Below are 10,028 nucleotides of genomic sequence, written 5' to 3'. Positions count from 1 at the left end.
ACGGCCCCCACCCCGGGGCGGCCGGGCCGGCACCGTCCGCCGCCGCCGCCGCGCCCCCCGGGCCGCCGCCGCACCACGACCCGCACTCCGACGAGGACACGCCGACCTCGGACGACCTGGAGCAGTTCGCCAAGCAGTTCAAGCAGCGGCGCATCAAACTGGGATTTACCCAAGCGGACGTGGGGCTGGCGCTGGGCACCCTCTACGGCAACGTCTTCTCGCAGACCACCATCTGCCGGTTCGAGGCGCTGCAGCTGAGCTTCAAGAACATGTGCAAGCTGAAGCCTTTGTTGAACAAGTGGTTGGAGGAGGCGGACTCCTCCTCGGGCAGCCCCACCAGCATAGACAAGATCGCGGCGCAGGGCCGCAAGCGGAAAAAGCGCACCTCCATCGAGGTGAGCGTCAAGGGCGCGCTGGAGAGCCACTTCCTCAAGTGCCCCAAGCCCTCCGCCCAGGAGATCACCTCGCTCGCGGACAGCCTACAGCTGGAGAAGGAGGTGGTGAGAGTGTGGTTTTGTAACAGGAGACAGAAAGAGAAGCGCATGACTCCCCCGGGAGGGACGCTGCCGGGCGCCGAGGACGTGTACGGGGCCAGCAGGGACACGCCGCCGCACCACGGGGTGCAGACCCCCGTGCAGTGAACTCGCGGCGGGGGCGCCCGGCCCCTCCTCCTCCTCTCCTCCTCCTTTTCCTCCTCTCCTTCCCCCAACTTTTGATTGTCCCGCCACACAAAGGCAGATTGCATTGTGGAATGTCGCTCGGTGTTGGCACATGCTGCTGTGTTTATTTTCTGTGGATCCCCTGTATGAAGGGGCGCGGAAAAAAAAAAAAAAAAAAAAAAAGGAAGAGAACTGAAAAGCTGAAAAGCTATCCCTTTTGATGTAGACAGTATTTAACCGTACCAATTTGCACTGCAAGAAAATCGAAGTTTACATAAACAAAATGTTTGTTTTTTTTCTTTTTTCCCCCTTCCTTTCCGACCTTAATTTTGCAAATGACTTGCATTTTCCACAGTGAGCGTTAGTCAACCAGTGACCGGTCCACAATATGTTGCTGTGTTTTAGCCTTTGCTTTATGTGTATATGTGAACTTTTGTTATAAACAAGTATTCTTAAATACGTGTAACGCTTATTTTCTCCTTTTACCATAGCAAAAAGAATTAGTATATGTGTGTGTATGTATATATATGCAAGCATGCATAGACATACATATGTACACATATATATAATCTCTCTATATACACATATATATGCACCTCCAGCTTCCATTCTCCAGAGATATGACTCTCGTAATTGTTTAACACATGCCTTCAATGGCAAGAGTCGAGTTTGGAGAAGGGAGAATAATGCAAATCAACAAAGTAAACTTCATTTTCAGGCAGTGTGTCCGGGGGTCGAGGCGCAACCAAAGGGGAAGGAAAAAAAATATGTGCAACCCTTCCAGACCGTGCCAGTGCAGGCAAGCAGGGCCTGGTGTGGGGAAGGCGGAGAGGGAACAACATGTTTCCAGAGTTTTCGCAGAGAAAGTGGCATTTTCTTGAGGGGGAAGGGGAATTATTTAGCTCCCCCACCACCACCCCCTCAGCGCCCTTTCCTTCCCCTCCTCCTCCCCCCCCCGCGGCTCCCCTGCGTGCCTTTGGCATCCCCGGGCTCGCCTCCCGGGCCGGTATCAGCCTCTAAACTTTCATTTATTGAGCAGTTTTACGTCAAGGCAGAACCAGGGAGAGCCTGAGGAGCTGCTGGGCCCGAGGTGGGGGTCGGGTGCTTACACCTGCCTGTAAACACACGCTGCCCCCTCCTCTCCACAGAGACCGTGTGCATTTCTTTTTCACTTTACTTTCCATATTTATTTTTTTTTATTTTCTATTTGTATCCAGCCCCTCTCCCTTCCCATCCTCCCCTTGCCTTTGGTCAGATTGTGGTATAATTTATTGAAGGAAAGGACCAGTTTTAACTTGGGCTGCCTTGTGTCTTTTACTGGGGAATGAAATGAAGTGGGAAAAAATGCCATTTTTCAATCTGTGTTTCCCCCCCCCCCCCCTTCGCTAATAGTTTTAAAGTGCATTTCGTGACATTATCTTGATGAGAAATGGTTAACTTTCCAAAATAAAAAAAGAGAAAAACCCACGGGGACAAAAAGAAAAAAAATGGAAAAAAAAAAAAGGAAAACTGAAAGCTCTGAAGGGAAGCAGAGGAGCGGGACCTCGGAGCAGCGCATATATGTGCGTGTGTCTGCGTGCGTGTTTGTGTACTTATGCACACACACAGCTATGCATATACATTAGAGGAACTTTATGATAGTTATAAATTCATAAAGAGATCATTTAGTCAGCACAAACGGGTGCTATAGAGACAAAGCATTTTTATAATCTAAAAGTTTACTTAGTTGAGTGTTGGACAATTATGGAGAAAAAACAGTGAAGCATTCTCTCGCAGAACTCTCCTATAAATATTGCATTCAGTAGCTAAGGCTTTAGAATATGTTTCTCATTGTCTTTTAAAATGCCTGTGACACTGGGTTTTCTTTCCTTCTTTCTTTCTCCCTTTCTTTCTTGCTTGCTTTCTTTCTTTCTTCTTGGTAAGACAGATGATGATTTCTAAGAGGCACATGCATTAGCCTTTTTCCTGGTTTTCCAACAATTGTTAAAAAGATACGGGCACCAAGCTTTTCTCTTTTCTTTCTTTTTTTTTTTTTTTTTATTTTTTTGGTTTGGTTTTTTAAAATTTTTTGTTTGTTTGTTTATGTGTTGAGCTGCTTGTTATTTAAAGTGTTGAGGACTAGCGCCTAGTGAAGTGAATCAGATCAGGGCAGATCCAGTGGTAAAGGGAGGAAATGAACTTTCAGACACTTATTAATATGTGCGTAAGGTCAGACAACGGAGTTGAGAGGACGTTTGAGAAAGCCTCAAACTCCAAATAGGTTTACTAAAAAAAAAGTTACCAAGCAAACCTTACCACTATGTATATATGTTTAATATTTGTCCTTTGAAATGCAGAAATAGTTTCAATGTTTTCTTTGTCTATTTTTCTTTTCTTTTCTTTTTTTTTTTTTTTTTAAATGCTACCCAGGGAAATATTTTCATATCATTTTTAAGTGGCCTGCCTCAATGTATATTTATTTCTTTTAAAGCAAACAGGTTCTGGAAACTGTTTTTCTGTAGCTTTAAATGAGTAGGTGAACAAAATCTATATGGGATGTAATTTTTTTTTTTGTTCAGTCTCTTTAAAAATACTTTGTTTTGGTACATTTGGATGTGCTTGTGGGGAAAAATAAAAACGCAGAGATCCTTATATATTTATGTTAAAGTAATATTTTATTATCTACATAAAACAGAAATGCACAATACCTTCATAGTTTCTTCTAATTATTGAAATATCGTTATTTTATTTTTTAAAGATAGCACAGATTTGCATAGTTCTTAAGATCTGGAGGGAGAAGACCCCAGTACTTATACTGAGCTGAGTTTCTGTGTAAAAGCACCGCCGTTCCTTTCTATTTCATGGAATTTTTGGAATAAATTTGATGCCTATACCGAGAGGTTCCACGCTTATAACTTTCAGGGTCTTGAAGGGGAGCCTCGGGAGCTGTGTTCATTGTGTCTCTCCGCAGATGAAGCACAGCCGTGTGTTTTGGAGCATTGATTTCTGTGCGGGTAGGGCTGTCCTGACTTTGATGCTGGTGGGGAGATCTCAAGTTTTTTGCATGCTCTGGCGGAAGGCATGGGGGGAGAAGAAGTTCGACTTTTCTCGGTCCCTTTTTATAATTTAACATCTGACTCGTAAAAAAAAAAAAAAAAAAAAAGAGAGAGAGAGAGAGAGAGAGAGAGAGAGAGAAAGAAAAAAGCAAAACAAAAAGGCGGGGCTTAATGATGGGAGTACTGTTTGAAGGAGGAAGGAAGAACGCGGCTGCCCAGCGGGGCTGCGCACCCTGGGCCGGGCCGGGCCCCTCGGCCGTGGCCCCGGTTTCACGTTAGGTGTCTGCGGCTCCGTGCGGTGACGAGCGGGTCGGTTCTGCCCGAGGGGTCCCGGCTGGGGACCCGCGGGGCTGGCGCGCTGACAAGCGACATCCACCTGCGCAGTGTTGGCAGGCGCGGCGGTGTGTTCGGGTCCTTCTCGGCTGGCTCGGGTTCCTAAGTGCGATATCCTGCTCTTCTCCCCCCGCTCCCCTCCTTCACGATAGTTTCTAGGCTTATTAGATTTAATCATCTTTTCTAAGTTCTAGTCAATATTACACTCATCCCGAACAGATTCAGCTAAATGATCTTATCAATAGTTTCGAAGAGAAGTGACAGAAAGAAGAAGTGTTTTGTGACCGCAGACGTGCTGACGGGTAAAATGTTGAAGCTGGGTATGGATTTAAAAGTCCTTGGTCAATAGCCCGCGGAACGGGCTGCGGAAAGCGAGCAGCCTCTGCCCTCTGCAGGACACTCGGGTGGGCGCCCAGGGAATATTTCGCCTTTGACGGCAGGGCCCCGCGATCGGGGAGCGCTCCCGTGTCGGGTGGACAGGAGGTGACTTGCACGGCCGGTGCTTCGCTCGGCGGGGCGGGCCCGGCGCCGCGGGGATGGCCGGCTCGGCCGGTGGCGGGGTGGCCGCTGCTCGGGGCCCGGCCTGCCCCGGCTGGGGCCCCGGGGCTGCTCCTCCGGGGCTCCTTGCCCAGCGAGAGGCTGACCTTACGGGAGCGACCTTCCGGACTGGTTGTGGGGAGGCCGGCTGGTTCGGGGGTCATTCTTTTTATCTCTTTCGATCTCCCTTTTAAGAGAGAGGAGAGGGGGAAATGGAGCAGCCATAGGATGCTCTTTCTTTAGATGGATGTCAGGGTGTGTGCAGCTCCTCGGGCTCCCTCGCTCTCAATTCCGGGCAGGGACACTCTGTCGTAGGTCAGATGTCAACAACAAAAGCCCTGTTTCCTCGGTTCGCGCTCTCTCTGGTGGAGGCCGAAACTGGGAGGCAAGAGGAGAGTGTATATCCTCAAGTCTGTCAGTCTTGATTGTCATCCCCAGTGTCTCCAGCCCCGCAGGGGCGAGAGGCAGTAGTCGGTGCTGCCCGACCCGGGGAGCTCCCGCCGCCGCCCAGCTGCGCCGTCTTTCTTGAGAGTGGGCAGTGGGGGCCGGGGATTGGAAAGAGAGAGGCGGAGGAAGGCGAAATCATCCTACAAATTCCCCAGGCTGCGGGGCAGGCCGGGATGGTGTCCGGCCAGGGGTTACTCTCGGGCTGGGCAGCTTGTGAGAGCCCCGGTGGGGGCAGAGGCCGCGGTGTCGCTCCGTCGGGCTTTGTTGGCGGCAGTTCGGGGCTCCCCCCGTGTCCCCTCTCCATGCTCCGACTTCCGAGCGCGCTTCTGGCCGTCGCCGGGCCGCGGGGGTAGGGCGGGACGGTCCCGGCTGCCTGCGCCTTCCCGGCCTCCTGCCCTCGGCCTCGGACCGGCAGCCTGGGGCTGCTTCCTGCCCTCCGGCTGATCCGATGGGGGAAAACCCTCTCCCCCGGCTGCCCACCCTGCCTGCCGGGCGGCCCTAGGCCTCGGGGTTGTCCCAAGCCGCGTTGTCGGAGGTTTGGTGGTTCTTTGTTGCTGTGCCGTCGGTCTGGGGGACAGAGGGAATGCTGACCCGGCCGGGGAAGGCTGGCGACGGCCTCCGGTGGGCGATGGGGCTCGGGGAAGAGCGATCAGTGGCGGGCGGGAGAGCTGGGCTTTGTACGGCTTAAACTTAAACCTCTGGCCGTAGATACAGCACTGGGGGAGGGTGGCGGGCATGGGGGATCCCCCCCAGCCCGAGCCTGGGCAGCGCCTTGCGGAGCAGGGAGCGGGGGGTGAGGAAAGAAGGAAACTGCCCGAGGGTTTTTGGCGGTGGACGGGGCAGCGACGGCCTTCTGCTGCGTCCAGAACGGAGCCTGGGCGTTGGGGTTTTTCTTGGGAATCGTGGCTCTCCCACCTCCCCTGCTCCTGCGGGCGGGTGTCTATTTATTGTGCGTTTCGGAAGGGACGCGACCCGGGCTGCCTCTCTTGCTTTAAATCTGGAGACGGAAAATATAAAAATCAAAATTTTCAGAGTTGCAGATGCTAAGTTGGCACTCTGTGCTCAGAGCATGGCCGGGCTGCCGTCGGGGATGTAGGAAGATGTTCCGCAAAAGTGAGTTTGCCCCTGGCTCGGACGGGCGATGCTGAGGGAGCGGGCACTTCTCCAGGGAAAATTAGTTAGAGCAAAGCCAAAGCGTGCTTTAGCAGAAATGGTAAAACAAAAAGACCTGTCTTCAGACTGGACTTCTTATCAAACTATAAACCAAACAAGTGGGCTCTCCGGCAGGCGAGTCCCAGCTGCAGCGCTGGAATTCTCACGCCGCAGTCGGCCTCGGCCGGTGGCCTGGCCCAAGCTGCGGGTCTCTTCCTTCGAAGCGTTTATCTCTTCCTGCAAACTCCCTGTAAATACCTCCGAAACTCGGCCAAGTGCCCCGAGTAAACCGGGATTTCGCGCAGGGCCCTCGGGGCCGGGAAGGCCGCCCGTGCCGGCGCGGAGCCCCTTCCCCGCAAGCCCGGCTCCGCAGCGGCCCGGTGCCAGCGCCGCCTGACCCGGGCATCCCCGCGGGACGCAGGCGTCGGATCCTGCCCTTCCGTCGGCGGGCAAAGGGAGAGAGGCATGAGGCAAGGACAGCGGCAGCAGAGCCGCCGAAGCTGTGCCGGCGTTGCCGGGAGGAGCGGCGGGTCGGCGGCGGGCGCTGCTCCCCGGCTGGGGAGGGGGTCCCGGGACCCCTTCGCCCCAGGGAGACCGCGGTTTTAGCCCGTGCCTGCCTGGCCCCCTCCGTGCCCCTGCCGGGCAGAGCCGCTGCCGGCCCGGAGCAGGAGCTCTGCCTCCCTCCGCGGGTGGGGATGCAGGGCGTGGGGGCCGCCCGGGAGCCCCGTGACTGCTCCGGCAGCGCCGGGGCCGTGCGGGCCGTCCCAGCGCCGGGCTCCGCTCCCGCCCCGCTGCGGCTCTCCCGGCCGTCTCGCAACGTCCCGCCCGGCCGGGCTGAGCTGTACCGGCCCGTGTGTCCCTGGGCCTGTCCGCACAGATACCATTTTAAGGATTAAAAAGAGAGCAGGCCGGGAGGAAGTTGGCGGCCGGTGTTTCTCCCCCTCCTCCTCGCACGGCGGTAAATCCTGGCAGGCAGAGGCAGCTTGTAAAAGTGATGACGAGACCGCTCTCCCCCTCCTCTTCCCCGTCCCGTCTCCTCCCGTCCCGGGAGTTGTAAGAGGCGCTCGTCTAAAAGTTAGGACTTGTTTTTAGCCAGCCTGACTCATTCATTAATTCTCCTTCCCTCCTTGATTCATTCATGTCTACAGTCATTCATTGCCAAGTCCATGGAGGCATCAGCTCCTTGGTCAGTAGGGGAGACGTACAAACAAGGATGGTGCTATTTATTTCCCTCTGCCTGTGGATTTCTAAGACGTTCAAGCAGGCACAATCATTAAACTAATTTGTATTTGATTGTTTGGGCGGACGGGGGTGAATTTTATTGCACTAAGCATTCAAGCACGCACGCATCGCTGATTACCAGTATACATTAAATAAAGTTGTTTGTACACATTGTCTTACCACATATAGGCAGTCTTATTATTCTAATTACTCTAATTAGTGCATTGAAATGTTTTCTACTTGATTTGAGGAGACAGTGATTAGTTCTATCACTTCTTTTAACTCTTATTTCATGGAAAACTGTTGATGCATGTTCCAATTACCTTGTTTTTCTCTTTAATATAGCGTGGGCCAAAAATATTAAGAAATTATATCGTTGGCGGGTAGAAACATCCATCTATTTTCGCTTTCTAAAAGAACTTCCATTTTTTTTGTATCCACCACCACCAGGATAGAACACCCCCAAAGCGGTCACAAGTAATTACTTCTAGTCAAAGCAGCACGTTTCTTCTTTACTATTTCTTCTGCTAGTGCTTTGTGGTTGTAGCATTAACCTTTTTAATTTTTTTTTTTCCTAAAAAGAAAAAAAGGAATCTGACATATACTTCACGCAAAGCTATTTAATAAGTTTTAAATTAGGGTTACTATTAATTGATAGGATCAGTTCATCAAACATATTACTTCGATAGGGGATTGTAATTAAAACCTTAATCCCGTTTGAGACTTAGTTTTGTCTTAAACACTTTCTTGAGGGATTTTTCCCCCCTTTTCCTTGGCAGTTGCCGCTTGAAGCACGGTGGGGGTACAGAGTGGAACCCAGACCCCACCAGAGCAGGGAGGTTATTTCGTTATCGAAATACCCATCTTCACTATTGAGCCAATTGAGGTTTTGTGTCGAGTTTTGGGATGTGTGTGTGTTGGCCTTTTGTGTTGATGTGGCGGCCACTTAAACCCAGACGGTGACAAAGCGGGCCGCGGGGATGGAATCTCGCCTTCCTTTCACGTTACAGACAGGGAGACTGGCTGTTTCTGTGCCATAAAAATACTGCTTTTTTGTTGGCTTTTCCCCCCTCCTCTTCAGGTTAGTTTGTTAAATAAATACGAAGGGATGGGGGGAAAATAAAGAAAGGGTGGGGGAAGGAAAAAAAGGAAGAAACGCAAACCATCCCTTAAATTCTTGGAAGTCCAGGTCTGGAGGGAAATCTATGGAGTTACATAGGTAAATATTGGGCCTAGGCTGCTTATACTTTTAATATTTAAACTGGGATTATAGGGGATCTAAAGACGCCTTCCTAACCTTTGCCAATTGCCTGTGCGAGGAGAAATCCCGCAAGATGCACAAAGGGGCGAGACGGCTTCCCACTGCTTCTGATAAACGACTCCGCCGCTGGTGTGGCTGGGGACCGACTGTCCCCAGGGCCGGGGCTGACGGGGGACAGGCAGCGCTGGGCTTTGCAGGGTGTTTGAAGGCGGGGGTCCTGTCCCTGCTTCCCGCGGAGCATCGTCTAGCCCCGCTCGGTGGGCCGGGCCCAGCGCTGGCAGCGCTCCGGTCCGGGGGAAGGCGCCACGGGCCGGGGCCGGGATTGGGGCCGGGAGCGGGGCCGGAAGCAGGGTCGGGAGCGGGACCGGCATTGGGGCCGGGATTGAGGTCGGGAGAGGGGCCGGGAGCGGGGCCAGGATTGGGTAGGGAGCGGGATCGGGAACGGGGCCGGGATTGGGGTAGGGAGAGGGCTCGGAATTGGGGCCGGGATTGGGGCCGGGACCACGCGTGGAGCTCGGGCGCCCCCCAGCGGTCGCCGCAGCCGCCGCGGGTACTCCCCCGGGAAGGGCATCCAGCATCCAGCATCCGCATCCCAAATCCCGCATCCCAAATCCCGCAACCTACATCCTGCATACCGCATCCCCCTCCCCGCCCCCAGGGCCCGCGCTCTCCCTATGCGCAAGGGCGGCGGGGCCGGCCTCAGGGACACCCGTCGGAGAGGTCGCTGGAGCCCATGGTGCCTCTGGGAAGGGGTTGACAAAGTCGTGAGTACGCTTGTTGTCTTCCCTTCCTTTTTAATTTAATTTTTTTCGTGGTTTGGTTTTGGTTTGTTTGATTTGCTTGGGTTTTGTTTGTTGTTTGTTTGTTTTTATGTTTTGGGGGGGTTGTTTGCTGTTTTTTAAACATACACACAGAAACATCTAAATCCCATATTAAAAGTGTTGCTTGTCGTCTGGATGGGATTTAAAAAAAAAAACAAAAAACAACAACAAAAAAAAACACCACCCAACAAATCCATGGTCTATTTGCAAGCCCTGAAAACCGGGAGAGATGCCATTTGCCTTCCCTCCTCCTCCCGCTGGGAAGATGTGCAGTCCCTTAGACTGGCAATCGCTCTTCCAGTTCAGGCATGTTGGATAACAGGACAAAGCTCTGTCACTTCTCCGTGGCACAGAAGCAGACCCATGGCATGGTGCCGTGGAGGGGGACACCTGTGGGGCTCGGCTCTTCTGTCCACGCTGTGTGAGAGCAGTGTAGCTCCTGCTCCTGCCCTCAGGCTTGCAGGGAAGTGTGAGCCCAGGGCCAGGCATCCCGCAGGCTCCAGGAGCTGTTCCCTGCCTGCCGCACATCCCCGGCAAGCAAGGGCACAGACGGGGCAGTGGG

At 52.9% G+C, this 10,028-nt stretch overlaps 2 protein-coding genes across 2 annotated transcripts in view; one reads left to right on the top strand and one right to left on the bottom strand.

The window, feature by feature from the left end:
* POU3F2 (POU class 3 homeobox 2) overlaps positions 1–641 on the top strand; it is a 965-nt gene extending 324 nt beyond the window's left edge. Inside the window, 2 exon segments of the mRNA XM_041414866.1 lie at positions 29–49; positions 52–641. Of these exon segments, the coding sequence (XP_041270800.1) occupies positions 29–49; positions 52–641 (611 nt within the window).
* Positions 642–4,979: 4,338 nt separating this feature from the next.
* On the bottom strand, positions 4,980–9,278 carry LOC121341399 (collagen alpha-1(I) chain-like). Its single transcript, XM_041414865.1, has 4 exons — positions 8,682–9,278; positions 6,331–7,028; positions 5,729–6,008; positions 4,980–5,645 (listed from the first exon to the last, which is right to left on the bottom strand). Exons 1-4 carry the CDS (start codon positions 9,276–9,278, stop codon positions 4,980–4,982), a joined length of 2,241 nt encoding a protein of 746 aa, XP_041270799.1.
* Positions 9,279–10,028: the final 750 nt, after the last annotated feature.

This window comes from Onychostruthus taczanowskii, unplaced genomic scaffold (genome assembly GCF_017590055.1).
Source record: "Onychostruthus taczanowskii isolate IOZ18803 unplaced genomic scaffold, ASM1759005v1 scaffold48, whole genome shotgun sequence".
Lineage (NCBI taxonomy): Eukaryota > Metazoa > Chordata > Aves > Passeriformes > Passeridae > Onychostruthus > Onychostruthus taczanowskii.
Note: the sequence above shows the minus strand (reverse complement) of the source record. Positions and strands in the feature narration are given on the sequence as shown.

Coding starts and splice junctions, on each gene's coding strand:
- LOC121341399 (XM_041414865.1), bottom strand. CDS start 9,278: ATGCAGGATGTAGGTTGCGGGATTTGGGATGCGGGATTTGGGATGCGG. Junction 7,029..8,681: donor CGCACAGGCAATTGGCAAAG/GTTAGGAAGGCG, acceptor CTGTGCGGACAG/GCCCAGGGACACACGGGCCG. Junction 5,646..5,728: donor ATGCCCGCCACCCTCCCCCA/GTGCTGTATCTA, acceptor CTCTTCCCCGAG/CCCCATCGCCCACCGGAGGC.